At 42.9% G+C, this 18869-nt stretch overlaps 1 protein-coding gene across 1 annotated transcript; it reads left to right on the forward strand.

Moving 5' to 3' along the window:
* The first annotated feature begins 100 nt into the window (after window positions 1-100).
* On the forward strand, window positions 101-18608 carry TSACC (TSSK6 activating cochaperone). The gene is made up of 4 exons (XM_060201617.1): window positions 101-273; window positions 2057-2116; window positions 17272-17394; window positions 18378-18608. The coding sequence occupies exons 1-4, from the start codon at window positions 102-104 to the stop codon at window positions 18593-18595; spliced, it is 573 nt and encodes a 190-aa protein (XP_060057600.1). The 5' UTR covers window position 101; the 3' UTR covers window positions 18596-18608.
* Window positions 18609-18869: the final 261 nt, after the last annotated feature.

Raw genomic sequence — 18869 nt, forward strand, 5'->3', positions numbered from 1 at the left:
GCTCAGACCCCACTGACTGACATCGACATGGACCAATTGAGATCTTTAACCCCGCCCTCACGCCTGACCGACTGGACAAGCTAGCTAGAGAGCGCGCGGTGATGGCGAGAGGAGAGCAATGGCGCTTGCGCAATAGGGCGGCCGCTCCCGACCGCGTGCGGCTCGCACCTCGGCGCAAGCGCCCCGGGTCGGGCAGTAGGTTGGGCATCACTGCGCATGTGCATGAACTACTGGGGCGGGCAGTGGGATTGAGAGTTTCGGTTAACACCGCAGGTGAGGTCACTTCACGGTCTTGCACCTTCACTCCTCTTAGAGAGGAAGAGACCTATTTTGCCTAAATATGCCTAAGAGGCATATTTTCAAAAAGAAAAGAGGCACATTTTCCACTCTACCGTTCACGCCTTAGTAACAGGAGGGATAGAGGGGGCGGGGTCACCGCCAGTTGGATGAAGGCTGACCTGTTCAGCGCAGGGAGTGATGGGAGTTGTAGTTCTACAGGCTGCGTGCTCTCGGCATTTTTCTGTCTCTCGGGGCACGCCGGGAGTTGTAGTTTATTTCTGTGATGGGCGTATTATCATCTTCAGCTGAAGCTGTGAGCGCTGCTGGAGGGTGATGACTTACCTTCCCCGCCTTGAGTTATCCTTATTAAAACACTTTCTCCAGTGTTCCCCGTAGGCCTTGGAGATTTTCTTTTCCTTCTTCCGCCCCGGTCCTCTTCATCCATTCAATTAGTGTTTTCAGGACCTGATAAAGAAAGTACTATTGTCTGAACATATGGAGGAATTGCACGGTCATAAACATTTTTTTTTTTTTTGCCTCTAAGGTTATCACTGGAGCTAGGTGCCAGCACTACGAATCCACTTCCCCTGGCGGCCATTCTTTGTTTTTATAGGACAGAGAGAAATTGAGAGAGGGGGAGAAGATAGGGGGCAAAGCATTGGCGCACCTGGTTAAGCACTCACATTACAGTGCTCAGTGACCCAGGTTCAAGCCCCTTGTCTCCACCTGCAGAGGTAAATCTTCACTGTCTCTCTCTTCCTCTTTCGATTTCTGTCTCTATCCTATAATAAATAAATAAAATATTTTTTAAAAGAGAGAGAGAGAAAAAAAATAAGACAGACTTAAATCCAGATACATGGATTAGTACTATGTGCGCTCAACTGGGTGCGCCCCCGCATATCTCCCTGTTAAAATATGAGTTTGATTCAATTGTTGTTAGAATTAGTATGACTAAAACTGGCAATTTTGTGGTCCAGGAGGTGGCGCAGTGGATGAAGCACTGGATTCTCGAGCATGAGGTCCTGAGTTCAATCCCCGGCAGCACATATACCAGAATGAGGTCTTGTTCTTTCTCTTCTCCTATCTGTCTCATAAATAAATAAATAAAAACTTCTATATATATATATATATATATATATGTATGTATATTTTAAAAAATGGCAATTTTGTCCAGAAAATAAGGGAAGCAATAATAATAGCAGTCCATCGTCTTAAACATTTGGCTATCTAGCAATAATAGAAGCAGCTGTTTCTCAAGTAAGCGAAGAGGCCTTGAAGAGCACGTACAATTCAAGATCAGGGGCCAGGCACACACTGTTGAGAGCACTCGATGGGTTAAAGACCCCAGTCCCCACTTGCGAGGGGTTGAGGGGGTGCTTCACAGCTGTGAAGCAGTGCTGCAGGTGTCTCTCTTTCCCTCTTTATCTCCTCCTTCCTTATCAGTTTCTGTCTTTATCCAATAAATAAATAAAATATAAAATAAATCAATTCAAGATGACTCCCTCATGGTGTTGGCAATGCAGCACAGTGGTAGAGCACATACTTTACTTGGCTTTTAGGAAACTGTGTGTTCTGCCTCTGGCACCAACAACTCACTCAGAAGACCCCCACACACCTACATTTTATATTTGATCTAGACATCAAAGAGTGTGCCCTTTCATATTTTTTTTTCCTCCCGAAGTAGGAACAAGCTGAGATTTCTAGGGAACTTGAGAAATTGTCAGTAGTCAAGTGCAAGCAATAGTCATTAATCATTGAATGTATGATTCTTTCCCAGGGACCACCTTTGTTGGTGTTCAGATGGAGCAGCTGACTAGTCATCCTACTAACAGAAAAGGTGTGTGCTGAGGCCCTGCTTCCCTTGCCTTAAAAGTCAGACTTCGGGAGTTGGGCGGTAGCGCAGCGGGTTAAGCGCAGTTGGCGCAAAGCGCAAGGACCAGCCTAAGGATTCGGGTTCGAGCCCCCGGCTCCCCACCTACAGGGGAGTTGCTTCACAGGTGGTGAAGCAGGTCTACAGGTGTCTTTCTCTCCCCTTCTCTCCATTTCTCTCTGTCCTATCTAACAATGACATCAATAACAACAACAAAAACTACAACAACAGAGAGTCGGGCGTTAGCTCAGCCGGTTAAGCGCACGTGGTGCAAAGCGCAAGGACCGACCCGAGGATCCGGGTTAAAGCCCCCGGCGCCCCACCTGCAGGGAAGTCGCTTCACAGGCGGTGAAGGTGAAGCTGGTCTGCAGGTGTCTTTCTCTCCCCCTCTCTATTTTCCCCCTCTCTCTCCATTTCTCTCTGTCCTATCCAACAACAACGACACCAATAATAACAACAATAAAACAAGGGCAACAAAAGGAAATAAATATTTGAAAGAAAACTACAACAATAATAAAAAAACAACAGGGGCAACAAAAGGGCAAAATAAACAAAATAAATTTTTTTAAAAAGTCAGACTTCAGGGGAGTCAGGCAGGTTAAGCGCACGTGGCGTGAAGCGCAAGGATGGCCTAAGGATTCCAGTTCGAGACCCGGACTGTAGGGGAGTCGCTTCACAGGCGGTGAAGCAGGTCTGCAGTTGTCTATCTTTCTCTCCCCCCTCTGTCTTCCCCTCCTCTCTCGATTTCTCTCTGACCTATCCAACGACAATGACATCAATAACAACAATAATAAAACAACAAGGGCAACAAAAGGGAATAAATAAATAAATATTTTTTTAAAAGCCAGACTTCAACATTTCAACATTTGGGAAAATGCTTCTAGATATATTTATGCCCCCCCATACTTGGTTAATTGGAAAGTATTGATATCTTGTCTGCATTCCTCGATAAATGGGAACATTGTTATAGTCTCAGAACTTAGAACTAGATCTCTGAACTAATAGATGTTGAATTAATATACTTCTTCCTTTGTAGCTCCTCTTAGTATTTATTTTTTTAATTTAATTTTTATTTTCTTTATGTATTTATTGATAGAGACCGCTGGAAATTGAAAGGGGAAGGTGATGATAGAAAGGGAGAGAAAGACAGAAAGGGAGAGAGACAGGGAGACAGACACCTGCAACATTGCTTCACCACTCGCAAAGTTTACTCCCTACAGGGGACCAAGGGCTTGAACCTAGGTCCTTGCTCACTGTAGTGTGTGCGTTCAACCAGGTGCACCACCACCTAGCTCCACTCCTCTTAGTATTTAAAGATGTGTGTGTGTGTGTGTGTGTGTGTGTGTGTGTGTGAAAGAGAGAGAGAGATTGAGATTGAAATTGCACCAGAGCATCACTCTGGCACTTGCAATGCCAGGGATCAAAGTTGGGACTTCATGCTTGAGGGTCCAACATTTTATCCATCTCCCAGGCCACAGGAATAGGAAATTATTTTTATTTATTTTCTCTCTTTCTTTCTTTTTTTTTTTTTTTTGTTTTTAATTTTTTACTATCTATTTATTAGATAGAGACAGACAGAAATTGAGAGGAAGGGGGGTGTAGAATGGGGTGTAAGAGAGGCCAGGTGGTGGTTCACCTGGTTGAGAGCACATGTTACAGTGCTCAAGGACCCAGGTTCGAGCACCCAGTAATTTAATAATTAACCCAAATAATTTAATTTTTATTTATTATTAGAAAGAGAAAGAAATTGAGAAGGGAAAGGGAGGGGGTAGGGAGAGGAAGAGGGAGAGAGACACCGGCCAGCCCTGCTTCACCACTTGTGATGCTTTCCCCCTGCAGGTGGGGACCAGGGGCTTGAACCTGCATCCTTGTGCACTGTAATGTGTGTGCTTGGTATGTGAATTTTTAATTTATGATCCAGAGGAAGACCACTTTGAGAGAAAAAGGCTTCCCTGACAACATAAATATTCCATAAGGATTTTTCTCCCCTTTGATCTTTTCTAGGATGTTTATATTTACATTAGGAATACATACAGTAAGATTTCATTTTTCATATGTAAATGATTATCTATTTTTTTCTTAAAAGAGCATAGAATATTTCCCAAAGAAGATGTTGCTCTATTTTTTAAAAATTATTATTATCTTCATTTGTTGGAAAGAGACAGCCAGAAGTCAAGAGGGAGGGGGTGATAGAGAAGGGAGAGAGACAGAGAGACACCTGCAACACTGCTTCACCACTCACGTCAGATATGAGAATAGCTGTTCCTGCCCTTTTTTGTGGGCCATTGGCTTGAATGATAGTTTTCCATCCTTTCACTTTAAGTCTGTGTTTGTCTTGTTGAGTTAGGTGAGTTTCCTGTAGACAACATATTGTTGGGTTGTGTTTTCTGATCCATCTTCCTACTCTGTGTCTTTTAATAGGTGAATTCAGGCCATTCACATTTATTGATATCAAAGATTGAAGATATTTTAACGCCATTCTTGTAGAGTTTTAGAGTGTTTTGATATATGTTCTATTTGTGGTGGTCTGGTTGTTTATAGGAAACCTTTCAGAACTTCTTTCAAGGCAGGCTTGGTGATGGTTGCTTCCTTCAACTGTTGCTTGTCTGAGAAGGTTTTGATGCTTCCATCTAGTCTGAATGACAATCTAGCAGGATATAGTATTCTTGGCTGAAAGCCTTTCTCATTGAGCACTCGATAGATATCTTGCCATTCTCTTCTGGCCTGTAGTGTTTGTATGGAGAAGTCTGCTGCTAATCTTATGGGTTTTCCTTTGTAGGTGACTCTTTGTTTTTCTCTTGCAGCCTTCAGGATCCTTTCTTTATCCTTATTCCTTTCCAATCTAAGTATGACATGTCTTGGTGTCTTTAGGTCTGGGTTAATTCTGTTTGGGACCCTCTGGGCTTCTTGAATCTTTATGTCTTTGGTGTTGTCTAGACTAGAGAAATTTTCAGCTATTATGGCCTGGAGAACGCTTTCTTCCTCCCCTTCTCTTTCTTCCTCTGGTAAGCCAATAATGCGTATATTGTTTCTTTTGAAGTCATCCCATAGGACTCTGTTGTTGTTTTCAGCATCTCTTAATCTCTTTTTGAGATCTCTTACTTCTTCTTTAGTTGTCTCTAATTCATCCTCAATCTTGCTAATTCTGTCTTCAGCCTCATTGATTCTATTCTCTCTGCCCACTACTGCTTTCTGGAGTTCATCTATTTTGTTGCCCTGCTCTGATACTGTTTTAGCTTGTTCAGCTAGTTGCCTTCTTAGCTCAGCAATTTCAGCTTTCAGCTCTCTAATAACCATGAGATTATTAAAATTTTCTTCCATATTCTCATTTGTTGTTCCTGCAGTTCTGATTACAATTTTTTCAAATTCTTTACTCACTCCTGTTATTATTTCCTTAGCTAATGTTTGGATGTTGAACTCGTTGTTTTGTGCTTCGCCCTCTGGAGGACTTTTAGCTGGATTCTTGTCCTGGTTCGAGTCTCCATTATTTTTTCTTGTTGTTTTAACCATTTTATATAGGTTAACAGTTTTTTCAATCCCTGAGTTGGAGTTCAGTGGTGTAAAAGCCTTTTTTTTTTTTTTCCCTGTAGGCTATGGTAGCCTGAGGGCTTTTAAACTATCAATAGGCTTCTTGGCTTAATCACTGACTCCTGACCAAGAGATAAAGCAGGGTGTGGCAGAGATAATCCAGTGGTTATGCAAAGAGACTTTCACAGCCCTTCAGCTATGCCACTGAGGTATAGGTCTTCTCCTGAGTTTCCCGGTTAGATCTCTGTGCCCTGGTGTCCCTCCCTGTTGCTGCTCCAGATTCTGAGGGTAGTAGCAATGGAGACTCAGAGTTGTACTTGGTGAGTCTCTGGGGAGTCCTTTCCTCCCTTCAGCTGTCCCCTTGTTGGTGGAGCAGACTGGAGGTGGTGTCTCCACTGACAGACTGTCGAACTGTTAGCAGTCACTTAATCTCTCCTTAGGCCCCTCTCTCCTCTCTGTCACCAGCCACGCGTGTTTGTACTCACGGGTGATTTACTGGGTTTCTGTGGTCATTCTAGTCCTGTCTTGTTTCGGTCTGGGTGGTCTCCTTTGGTATTCCTAGTTGATCCGGGAGAGGAGAGGAGAGGAGAGAAAGCGATCTGCTGCTCGTAGCTCCACCTCCGGAAGTCGAATGTCTCTCTTTCTTTCTTCCTTCATTCTTTTCTTTCTTTCTTTCTTTCTTTCTTTCTTTCTTTCTTTCTTTCTTTCTTCCCCTCTCTCTCTTGCCTCCAGGGATATCGATAGGGCTTGGTGTTGGTACCACGAATTCACTGCTCCTGGAGGCCATTTTTCATTTTTATTGGACAGGACAGAGAGAAACCAAGAAGAGAGGAGGAGACAGAGAGGAGAGAAAAGAGAGACATCTGCAGATCTGCTTCACTACTTGTGAAGCAACCCCTCTGCTGATGGGAGCTGGGGACTCAAACCACAGGTCCTTCTGCTTGGTAGTGTGTGCACTTAACCTGGTGTGCCACCGCCCAGCCCCAAGGAATAGGAAATTTTATCTGCAGACTGCAAAGCGACAAAGGTCGTTGTACTTTCAAACTTGAAGTCCTAAGTTTGACCCCCAATATCCCATATGTTATAGTGATGCTCATCCTATTTTCTCTCCTAAATACATTTAGGAGAGAGGATTTATAATTTAGGAGAGAGAATATATATATATATATATATATATATATATATATACATATATACATATACATATATATATAGTTTTTATGTTATTTTATTTTTTTACCAGAGTGCTGCTCAATTCTGGCTTCTGGTGGTGCCAGTGCTTGAACCTGAGACCTTGAAACCTTGGGTATGAAAGTCATTTTGCGTAACCATTATGCTGTCTCCCTCCCCTCCCAATAAATATTTTGGCTCTTTGCCTGCATGGCAAATCTACTACTCCTGGTGGCTATTTTTTCCTTTCTTTTTATTTGATAGGACAGAAACAAATTGAGAATGGGAGGAGGGGAGAGAGAGAGAGAGAGAGAGAGAAAGAAGGGAGAGCTGCCGCACTGCTTGACTGCTTCTTTTTTAAAATTTTATTTATTTACTATTGGATAGAGACAGAGAGAAACTGAGGGGGTGGGGGAGAGAGGGAGAGAGACAGAGAGACACCTGCAGCCCTGCTTCACCACTCATGAAGCTTCCCCCTGCAGGTGGGGACCAGGGACTTGAACCTGGGTCCTTTTGCACTGTAGTCTACAGGGCCCCGATTTATTTTCAGCAGGACCATATACTTACCAATTGTGGAATCTTAAGCAAATTTCCTGACTTAAGTTTCCTTAAATAGAATGTGAGTAAGCTTCATAGAATCATTATAAGAACTGTGAAAAATGACACATGTAAAGCACCTTTTAGCTTATTTCCCTTTTTTGCCTTTTTTTGTTGATTTGTTTTAAAATTTATTTACTTATGGGCTAGGTGGTGCACCTGGTTTAGTGCACACATTACAGTGCTCTAGGACCCAGGATCAAGCTACTGGTCCCTACCTCCAGGGGGAAAGCTTCACAAGCGGTGAAGTAGGGCTGCAGGTGTCTCTGTCTCGCTCCCTCTCGATCACCTCCTTCCTTCCCAATTTCTGGCTGTTTCTGTCCAATAAATAAATAAAGAGAAAAAAAAAGAAACTTTAAAATATATTTACTTATTTAAGAGATGAGAGAAAGAGACCCAGAGTGTCACTCTGGCGCATGTGATGCCAGAGAGCCCAGTGTTTTATCTACTGTGCCGACTCCCAGGCCACGCTGTTCTACGTCCTCTTGGTTGCTTCCCAATTTCAACTTCTGCTATACATTCCCGAGTCAGAAATGCAATACCTTTAATATGGTTTGTGTATAAAGTGTTCTTTGACCCTTACAACCAGCAGAGATGCATATTCATACACCTTGGAGGGGCTCAAATTATTTGGGTGTGCATTTGCATAGAAATCAATACATGGTGGGAGTCAGGCGGTAGCACAGCAGGTTAAGCGCACATGGCCCAAAGCACAAGGACCAGCGTAAGGATCCCGGTTCCAGCCCCTGGCTCCCCACTTGCAGGGGAGTCCCTTCACAGGCAGTGAAGCAAGTCTGCAGGTGTCTGTCTTTCTCTCCCCTTCTCTGTCTTCCCCTCCTCTCTCCATTTCTCTGTCTTATCCAACAGTGACGACATCAATAACAACAACAATAAAAAAAAATTCAGAGGACCTAGTGGGGGTTGTATTGTTATATGGGAAACTGCGGAATGTTATGCATATACAAACTATTGTACTTACTGTTGAATGTAAAACATTAATTCCCCAATTAAAAAAAGTGAAAAAATGAAAAAAGAACTGTATTCGCAATGTGGTGCTAAAGAGGTGGCAGTGAGCAAGGGATTCAGAGAAGTGACTCCTAGTCAAAGTGATTTGTTTGTCCAGATTCAAGTTTATTTAAAAAAAATGTAAAACATTAATTCCCTAATAAAGAAATAAATAAAAAAAACCCAAAAAACAAGGGCAACAAAAGGGAAAATAAATAAATATTTTTTAAAAGAAAACAATATATGGGGAATTGGGCAGTAAGCACAGTGTGTTAAGCGCAGGTGGTGCAAAGCGCAAGGACCAACGTAAGGATCCCAGTTCAAGCCCCCGGCTCCTCACCTGCAGGTGAAGCAGGTCTGCAGGTGTCTTATCTTTCTCTCCCCCTCTGTCTTCTACTCCTCTCTCCATTTCTCTCTGTCCTATCCAACTATGATGACATCAATAACAATAATAACTACAACAATAAAACAACAGGGCAACAAAAAGGAATAAATAAATATTTAAAAGAAAAAGCATACATGTTTCATGCTGAGCACTAACTTACTGAGTAGAGCACCTGAACTGGACTCGAACCTGGGTCTCATATTGGCAAAGCAGGTACACTATCCAAATGAACTATTTCGCTGCTTCAGGGCTCATTTCTTTTTACAGTTTCTTCATCAATTCCTTGTGACAGACCTGGCGATTTGTCTGAGCTCAGTGCCATTTCTCTGGCCATTTCCCTAGACATTAATGTTTTTCTTTCCTTTCCTTTTCCCTTTTCTTTCTTTTCTTTTTCCAGAGTACTACTCAGCTCTGGCTATTGGTGGTGCAGGGAATTGAACCTGAGATTGAACCTGGATTGCAAGTTGTGTTACCACTATGTTCTCTCCCTGGTCCTAGATACCCCTGTTTGGAATGCCTGCTCTCACCTCAGATGTTCAAGATGTGATCAGTCACAGTTGCCAAGAGGGCATCCCCCCACCCCAAGACTAGCCTGTACTGGGGCACTTACCCTTCCTGGGGAGAGAGGTCTGATGCATTCCTGTCAATATGGCCTGGAATCTGGAGAAAGAATAATTTCCCAGAGGAATGGTTGTACAGCAGGGAAAAACAATATAGTATACCCCAAGATCCAGCATTCTCTCTGTACAAATAAACTTTATTTTATTTTTTAAAATTTTTTAAAAATTATGTTCATTTAGAAAAGAGAAAAAAAATTATGTTCATTTATTTCCTTTTGTTGCCCTTGTTGTTTTATTGTTGTTGTTATTGATGTTGTTGTTGGATAGGACAGAGAGAAATGGAGAGAGGAGGGGAAGACAGAGAGGGGGAGAGAAAGTTAGACACCTGCAGACTTGCTTCACCGCTTGTGAAGCGACTCCCCTGCAGGTGGGGAGCCAGGGGCTCAAACTGGGATGCTTTCATCGGTCCACAAATAAACTTTAAAGCCAATAAATTGAACTGGAGAGGTAGTTCACTAGGTAGAATGTGCGCCTTGCAATGCATTTGGCTCAAGTTCGAGCCTTGGCCCCACATGGGAGTTGCTATGGCACTGGAGGAAGCTCTGGTGCTATGGTCTCTGTCTCTGTCCAAATGAAAAAGCAGCCTAGAACAGTGAAATCATGTATACACAAGACACTAAATAAATAAATAGACTCTAAATAAAGTTCACTTTTTTTTATAAAGTTCACTTTTTAAAAAACATTAGATTTTTAAAAATATTTTCCCTTTTTGTTGCCCTTTTTAAAAATTTTTATTTATTTATTAGTGAGAAACATAGGAGGAGAGAGAGAGAGAGAACCAGACATAACTCTAGTACATGTGCTGCTGGGCATTGAACTCAGGACCTCATGCTTGAAAGTCTGATGCTTTATCCACTGCACCACCTCCCGGATCACCTTTTTTTTTTATTGTTGTTGTAGTTATTACTGTTTTTGTTATTGATGTCGTTATTGTTGTTTAGGGCAGAGAGAGTGGAGAGAGGAGGGGAAGACAGAGAGGGGGAGGAAAAGACAGACACCTGCAGACCTGCTTCACCACCTGTGAAGTGACCCCATGCAGGTGGGGAGCCAGGGACTGGAACCAGGACCCTTATGCTGGTCCTTGCGCTTTGCGCCGTGTGCACTTAGCCCGCTGCACTACCGCCCGACTCCCTAAAATTCATTTTTAACATATTTTTCTAGACCCAAAGTTGTTCAGTAGCTCCACTGTATTCAAGAGAAAGCATAGTCTTTTTTCATTTTTATTTACATATTTATATTTTCCTTTATTGGGGGGATTAATGGTTTATAGTCAACAGTAAAATACAGTAGATTGAATTTTTTAAAAAATATTTATTTATTCCCTTTTTGTTGCCCTTGTTGTTTTATTGTTGTAGTTATTATTGGTGTCATCATTGTTGGATAGGACAAAGAGAAATGGAGAGAGGAGGGGAAGACAGAGAGGGGGAGAAAAGGACACCTGCAGACATGCTTCACCGCCTGTGAAGCGACCCCCCTGTAAGTGTGGAGCCAGGAGGCTCTAACTGAGATCCTTATGCTTTGTGCCACGTGCGCTTAACCCGCTGTGCTGCTGCCCAACTCCCCAGTAGTTTGTATCTGTGTAACATTTCTCAGTTTTCTACTTAACAATTCACTCCTCTTCTAGGTCCTCTGTCATCATGGTCCAGAACCTGAATCCTCCCCCTCACCCCAGAGTCCTTTACTTTGGTACAATACACCAATGTTTTCATTTTTATTGGGGCATTGTTTACAGTGCAGTTTTTGACACGTGGGTACAATTTCTCATTTCCCTGTCCATCATGCAACTGGACCTCAAGGCTCTCTCTACCTTCTCCCTCCTTCTCCTTCCCCAGAGTCCTTTGCTCTGATACAATATACCACACCCAGTCCAGTTTTTGCATTGTAATTTCCCTCTCTGTTCTTTCTTTTTTAAAAAATAAAGTATTTATTTATTTATTCCCTTTTGTTGCTCTTGTTGTTTTATTGTTGTAGTTATCGTTGTTGTTATTGATGTTGTCGTTGTTGGATAGGACAGAGAGAAATGGAGAGAGGAGGGGAAGGCAGAGAGGGAGAGAGAAAGATAGACACCTGTAGGCTTGCTTCACCACTTGTGAAGCGACTCCCCTGCAGGTGGGGAGCTGGGGGCTCAAACTGGGATCCTTACACCGGTGGTCCTTGCGCTTTGCACCACCTGCACTTAACCTGCTGCGCTACCGCCTGACTCCCTGTTCTTATTTCTTAAGTTCCACCTACAAGTGAAAACATTCTGTCTTCTTTTTACTTATTTTCACTTAACATAATGTCTTCAAGTTCTATCCAAGATAAGGCAGAGAAGATGACTTCATTTTTAACAGCTGAGTAGTATTCTGTTGTGTATATATACACCACAATTTCATTTTATTTATTTATTTATTATTAGTGATTTAAGAATGATTGACAAGATTGTGGGGTAAAGGGATACAAGGCCATATAATTCCCACCACCAGAGTTCTGTATCCCATCCCCTCCACTGGAAGCTTCCCTATTCTTTATTTCTCTAGGAGTATGGACCAATGATCTTTATGGGGTGCTGAAGGTGGGAGGTCTGGCTTCTGTAACTGCTTCTCCACTGGACATAGGTGTTGACAGGTCGATCCATATCCCCAGCCTGTTTCTATCTTATCCTATGGGGCAGGGCTCTGGAGAGGTGGGGTTCCAGGACATAATTGGTGAGGTCATCTGCCCAAGGAAGTCAGGTTGGTGTCATGGTAGCATCTGCAACTTGGTAGCTGAAAAGCATTAAGATATAAAGCAGAACAAATTGTTTAATAACCAGGGATCTAAAAGTAAGACTATAACAGATGAGATTTGTGGTCTTTATGTTGGAAGACGCTAGAAAGTCTACTTTAGGTATGTTCCAAGGGGCCCATGACTTCACAAATATTTGCCTGAGTCCAACAGCTAATATGCAGGTTTACTACAATTTTCTTAGCCAATCATCTGTCATTGAACATCTGGGTTGCTTCCAAGTTTTGGCTATTAAAAATTGTGCTTCTGGGAGTCGGGGGGTAGTGCAGGGGTTAAGTGCAGGTGACACAAAGCGCAAGGACCCACATAAGGATCCCGGTTAGAGCCCCCGGCTCCCCACCTACAGAGGCGTCGACTCACAGGCAGTGAAGCAGGTCTGCAGGTGTCTGTCTTTTCTCTCCCGCTCTGTCTTCCCCTCCTCTCTCCATTTCTCTCTCTCCTATCCAACAATGACAACAATAGTAACTACAACAATAAAAACAAGAGGAATAAATAAATATAAAAAGAATATTAAAAAATAAAAATGTGCTTCTAAAAATCTGGACTTGTATAAACATAAGTGTATATAGATCTCTTCTGACAGGTATTTTTGTTTCTTTGGGTTTCTCACAGGAGAGAACTTGTATTTATTTATTCCCTTTTGTTGCCATTGTAGTTATTGTTATAGATGTTGTTGTTATTGGATAGGGTACAGAGAAATGGAGAGAGGATGGGAAAGAGAGAGAGGGGGAGAGAAAGAGAGACACCTGAAGACCTGCTTCACTGCTTTTCTTCATTTGCATTTCACTGATCATCAGTGACTTTGAGCACTTTCCCATATGTCTCTTGGTCCTCTGGCTCTCTTCCTTGGTGAAGTTTCTGTTCATCCTATCACCCCATTTTCTTTCTTTCTTTCTTTCTTTCTTTCTTTCTTTCTTTCTTTCTTTCTTTCTTTCTTTCTTTCTTTCTTTTCCTCCAGGGTTATTGCTGGGCTCGGTGCCTGCACCATGAATCCACCGCTCCTGGAGTTCATTTTTTCCCCCTTTTGTTGCCCTTGTTGTTGTAGCCTCGTTGTGGTTATTATTATTACCATTGTTGATGCTGTTCGTTGTTGGATAGGACAGAGAGAAATGGAGAGAGGAGGGGAAGACAGAGAGGGGGAGAGAAAGATAGACACCTACAGACCTGCTTCACCACCTGTGAAGCGACTCCCCTGCAGGTGGGGAGCCGGGTCGGAACCGGGATCCTTACGCCGGTCCTTGCGCTTTGCTTTGCTCCACGTGCGCTTAACCCACTGTGCCACCGCCCGACCCCCCATTTTCTTTCTTTTAAAAATATTTTATTTATTTTTGCATAGAAATAGAGAGAAACTGAGAGGGAAAGGGACTATAGGGAGAGAAAAAGAGATACCTGCTTCAGCACTTGTGACGCTTCTCCCCTGCAGGTGGGGGCTTGGGACTGGAAACTGAGTCCTTGAACACTGTAACATGTACACTCAGCCAGGTGTATCACCACCTGGCACCCTCACCACATTTTCTTTCTTTTTTTAAAGAAAGTATTTTATTTATTTTATTTTAATGAGAGAGTGAAAGAGAGAGAATGGGAGTGAGAGAGATAGATACAGAAAGGAAGACACAGAGAGGAGGACCTAAACACTGTTCAGGTCTGGTTTATGGTGGTGCTAGGGATTGAACCTTGGACCTCAGAGGCCTCAGGCATGAGACTCTTTTGCATAGCTGCTATGCTGTCTCCCCAGCTTCCATTTTCTAATGGGGTTGTTTGTTGGTTTGGTGCTAAATTTACTGAGTTTTTTATGTACTTTGGTTATTGGTCCTTTATCTGAAGTTGTTATAAAGATCTTAGTCCCACTCTGTAGGGTATCTTTTTGTTTGGGTGATGGTAGCTTTTGCTATGCAGAAGTGTTTCCAGTTGATATAGTCCCATTTATTTTTGTTTTTGCTTTCCTTGTTTTAGACTTGAGTCTTGGAAGACATTTCTGAAGCACAGATTGTGAAATAATGTCCTGTCAATATTTTTTTCTATGTGTTTTTTTTTTGTTGTTTGTTTGTTTTACCAGAGCACTGCTCAACTCTGGTATATGGTGGTGCTGGAGACTGACTCTGGTACCATTGATGCCTCAGGCATAGTCTTATTTTTTTCGTAACCACTATGCTGTCTCCTCAGCCCTCTTCTATGTATTTGAGAGTTTCTGGTCTAATGTCCGTGTCTTTGATACACTTGGAGTTAATTTTTGTGCACAATGATATGTGGTGGTCCAGTTTCATTCATTTATATGTTTCAACCCAGTTTCCACAACACCAATTGTTGAAGAGACTCTTCTTTCTCCATTTAAGGCTTTAGGCCCCATTGTCAAAAATTAATTGTCCAGGAATATGGAGTGAGAAAACCTAGATTAAGGGTTGTTATTCTGGTCCATCCTAGCTCTCCACTCTCCTTCCCCCCAATTCTGGCACTAGTTTTCTAGGGTGCCCCTTCATTCCAGCAATATTTTTCTCCACTTTTTTTTTTTGATAAAAAAAGAAAGAGGTAGAGACAGAGAGGGAGAAAGTGGGAAAGACAGATGTCGCAGTGCATAAGGCCAGGCGCAAATCTGATGGAACTTGAGACCTCATGTTTGAGAGTTCAGTGCTTTATCCACTGCACCATCTCCAGGACTGCTCAAATTAGTTATCAAACACCTAAGAAGCCATATCCTTAGTGTTCTGTGTACACTCCAACATATATTGCTGTACTAGGTGTGTAGCACACAAGGCCTGGAAAGTGTACATACTCTAGACTTTAACTTATCCTTGTCTGTGCCCTCTAGTTCTGGTATGGTTGCTTTTTCCCCCTAATATCAAGAGAATTAGAAACAATTTTTTAAAATTTATTTTTGATAGGGACAGAGAAATTGAGAGTAAAGGGGAATATAGAGAGGGATAGAGAAAGAGAGACACCTGTAGCACTCCTTCACCACTTGAGAAGCTTCCTTCCTGCAGGTGGGGACCAGGGGTTTGGCCTGGGTCCTTGTTCACTATGTTTGTGCTAAGCCAGATGCACTACCACCTGTCCCTACCTTTTTGTTTCTCATATAACTTTCTTTGAAGAGATTTAGGCTAGAGGTGTCGTGAAATAGCTCATTTAGGTAGTGTTCAGCTTTGCCATATGTGTGACCCAGGCTTGAGCCTGGTCCTCACCACAGTGAAGGAAGCTTTCTTTCTCTCATTCTTTCTCTGGCTCTATTTAAAAAAGTAAAATAAGGGAGCCAGGCGGTGGCACAGCGGGTTAAGCGCACATGGCACAAAGCACAAGGACTGGTGTAAGGATGCCAGTTTGAGCCCCCGGCGACCCCACCTGCAGGGGGTTCGCTTCACAGGTGGTGAAGCAGGTCTGCAGGTGTCTATCTTTCTCTCCCGCTCTCTGTCTTCTCCTCCTCTCCCGATTTCTCTCTGTCCTATCCAATAACAATGACAACAATAACAACAACAGTAATAATGGTGATAAACAACAAGGGCAACAAAAGGGAAAAGTAAAATAAAAATATTTTTTCATGCCTTATGCAGTGAGGTCCCAGGTTCGATTCCCAGTATCATCATAAGCAAGAGCTAAGCAATGCTCTGGTTAAAAAGAAAAAAAAAGAAATAAAGGAATTTAGGCCCAGGCACCTGTATTCACAGACAGATATAGGGGTCTGATAAGAAACCTGGTTAAGCACACACACCACAGTAGCAAGGATCTGTGTTCAAGCTCCTGGTCCCTACCTGCATGTGAAAGCTTCATGAGCGGTGAAGCAGTGCTGCAGGTGTCTGTCTCTCTGCCTCTTTACCTCCTCCTCACTTCTCAATTTCTCTGTCTCTATCTAATAAAAAAATAAATGAAATAAAAAAAGAAAAAAAAGAAGAAGAAATTTTATTCTATGTGGGCAGAAGTTGAAGAACAAGAACAGAAAAGGGAAACACCAAGTAGAACTTGGACTGGGTGGTTTGGTGTCCAAAGCAAAGGACTATGGGGAGAGGAGAGGGCTTTCAGGTCTCGGTGCATGATGGCGAGGAGGGCCTAGGCTGGGGGTGAGAGTGAGATGAGAATTTTTTAAAAAACTTTATTTATTTATTTATTTATTCCCTTTTGTTGCCCTTGTTGTTTTATTGTTATAGTTATTATTGTTTTTGTTCTTGGATAGGACAGAGAAAAATGGAGAGAGATGGGGAAGACAGAGAGGGGGAGAGAAAGGCAGACACCTGGAGACCTGTTTCACCACTTGTGAAGCGACTCCCCTGCAGGTAGGGAGCCGGGGGCTCCAACCGCGATCCTTAAACTGGTCCTTGTGCTTTGCACCATGTGTGCTTAACCTGCTGCGCTACCGTCCGACTCCCCGAGAAATTTTATCTATGTGTCAACAACTATACTTACTATAAACCATTAATTCCCCTCAATAAAAGGGGTAAAAGCTACAAAAGAAAATAGTTATGAAGAAAAGAAAACAGAAATGCTATTCTAGAGACCAAGCAGTAATGCACCCAGTTGACTGCACACATTATCATGTGCAAGAACTGGGGTTCAAGCTCCCCCTCTTCCACATGTGTTTGGGGTGGGCTGTTTCAATCAGTGCTGCAGGTGTCACTCTCTTTCCCTCTCTGCTGCTCCCCTCTCAACTTTTCTCTGCCTCTATAAAAATAAATAAATAGGGGCCAGGCAGTGGCACATTTGGTTAAGTGCACACATTACAATGCACTAGGACCCTGGCTCAAGCCCTGGTCCCCACCTGCAGGGGGAAAGCTTCTCAAGTGGTGAAGCATGGCTGCAAGTGTCTCTCTCTGTCTCTCACCCTATCTCCCCATTCCCTCTCAATTTCTGCCTAACTTTACTAACTCTATCCAATAAATAAAGACAGTACAAAATTAAAAATAGATAAATAAAATCAAACAAAAAGGAAAAAATAGCCACTGGGAACAGTGGATTCATAATGCAGGGACCAAGCCCCAGCTATAACCTTGGTGACAATAAAAATTAAAAAAGAAAGGCCATTCCAGTTGTGATTAACTCTGATTTAGTTACCTCTGATTTTGTTCCAGTCAAAAGAGAAACAAAAGCTATACCTCTTTGTCGAGCCAAGCCCTCCCCCAGCTTTACTAATCTTCGAGCAAGTCCCCCATCATGGACTTTTCTGAATAAGCAGACAGCAAAGTTTCCCACAGGTAAGGAAGTAGGGAGGGTTTCCCACAGGTAAGGAAGTAGGGAGGGTTTCCCACAGGGGCTCAGCATCAGGAGGGGCTACCTGGAGGAAACAACTTGACTTTTGTCTTATTAATCTGGTGCCAACTCTGGGCCAAGGCCCCTCACTGGCAGCTTGTTGGTTATCGAGTTTCATTTTATTTTATTATTTTTATTTTTTAATATTTATTTATTTATTTTGCTGCCCTTGTTTAACATTGTTGTGGTTATTGATGTTGTCATTGTTGGATAGGACAGAGAGAAATGGAGAGAGGAGGGGAAGATAGAGAGGGGAGAGAAAGCTAGAGAACTGCAGATCTGCTTCACTGCTTGTAAAGCCACTACCTTGCAGATGGGGAGCCGGGGCTCGAACCGGGATCAGTAAGCCAGTCCTTGCGCTTTGCACCACGTGTGCTTAACCCGCTGCGCCACCGCCCGACTCCCAGAAAGATAGACACCTGCAGACCGGCTTCACCGACTGTGAAGTAACTACCCTGCAGGTGGGGAGGCCGGGGCTCAAACCGGGATCCTTATGCCAGTCCTTGCACTTTGCGCTATGTGTGCTTGACCTGCTGCACTACCACCCGACTCCTTTTCATTTTATCTTTATCAGAGCACTGCTCATCTCTGGCTTATGGTGGTTCTGGGAATTGAATGTGGCACCCTTTGGTGCTTCAGGCATGAAAGTGTTTTTCATGACCATTGTACTCTCTTTCCCAGTTATTCATTTCTACTGGTTTCATTTCACTTTCTTCCTCATTTATACCAATTTATGTTGTTTCCCTCTTAGCACTGTTAGTAGAACAGGTAAAACTGAACATTTAAAATTATCACTTTTAAAAAATATTTTATTCTTTTATTATTTATTGAACATTAGAAAGGCCACTTCCTTAGAGCAGGGCCCACTTTAGCACAGTTAAGAACTCCATTGCCCACCTCTGTGGCCCCTCTGCTGCTGTCCTGTCAGGAGCTGGCTGCAAGCCCAAGGAATGCCTGGGACTCCTGCACTGTATGCATACTAACCTCCAGCTCCAGAATAAGCTGGCCCAGCAGCAGATGGCTATATTGGAAGATTTACAAGCGTCCGTGACACAAGTGACTCCAGGGAAGAAAACCAAGAATTCAGCTCTGCCGGCCTCATCTCACAATCCTTTCTTAAGGCACCTGCTCCGATTGAGTAAATGAATTATGGAACCAAGTGATTGTGTTATGTTGGTTTTCTTCTCTCCTTTCTTTTTCCCACTAAGCTTTTCGTTGAATCTAGGTTTGTATACCCTACGGGTGGCCGGTCAGTTTATGGATTCCTAGTGAGTGTTCACTGAATGCAAAATGCAGTGCAATGTACTGTCTCACCTTATATTTGGAAAAAAGGAGAGAGAGAGAAGACCACACAGCACAGCCCCACCACTTTGAAGCTTCCCCTTTGTGTAGAAGGGAAGGTGAAGACATAATGGGAACC

This window comes from Erinaceus europaeus, chromosome 11, assembly GCF_950295315.1.
Source record: "Erinaceus europaeus chromosome 11, mEriEur2.1, whole genome shotgun sequence".
NCBI lineage: Eukaryota > Metazoa > Chordata > Mammalia > Eulipotyphla > Erinaceidae > Erinaceus > Erinaceus europaeus.

Excerpts from the sequence above, each read along its gene's own strand:
- TSACC (XM_060201617.1), top strand. The coding sequence starts at position 102 with ATGGCGAGAGGAGAGCAATGGCGCTTGCGCAATAGGGCGGCCGCTCCC. Across the intron at positions 2,117-17,271 it reads TCATCCTACTAACAGAAAAG|TCAAAAGAGAAACAAAAGCT; the intron begins GTGTGTGCTGAG and ends ATTTTGTTCCAG. Across the intron at positions 17,395-18,377 it reads GACAGCAAAGTTTCCCACAG|GAGCTGGCTGCAAGCCCAAG; the intron begins GTAAGGAAGTAG and ends CTGTCCTGTCAG.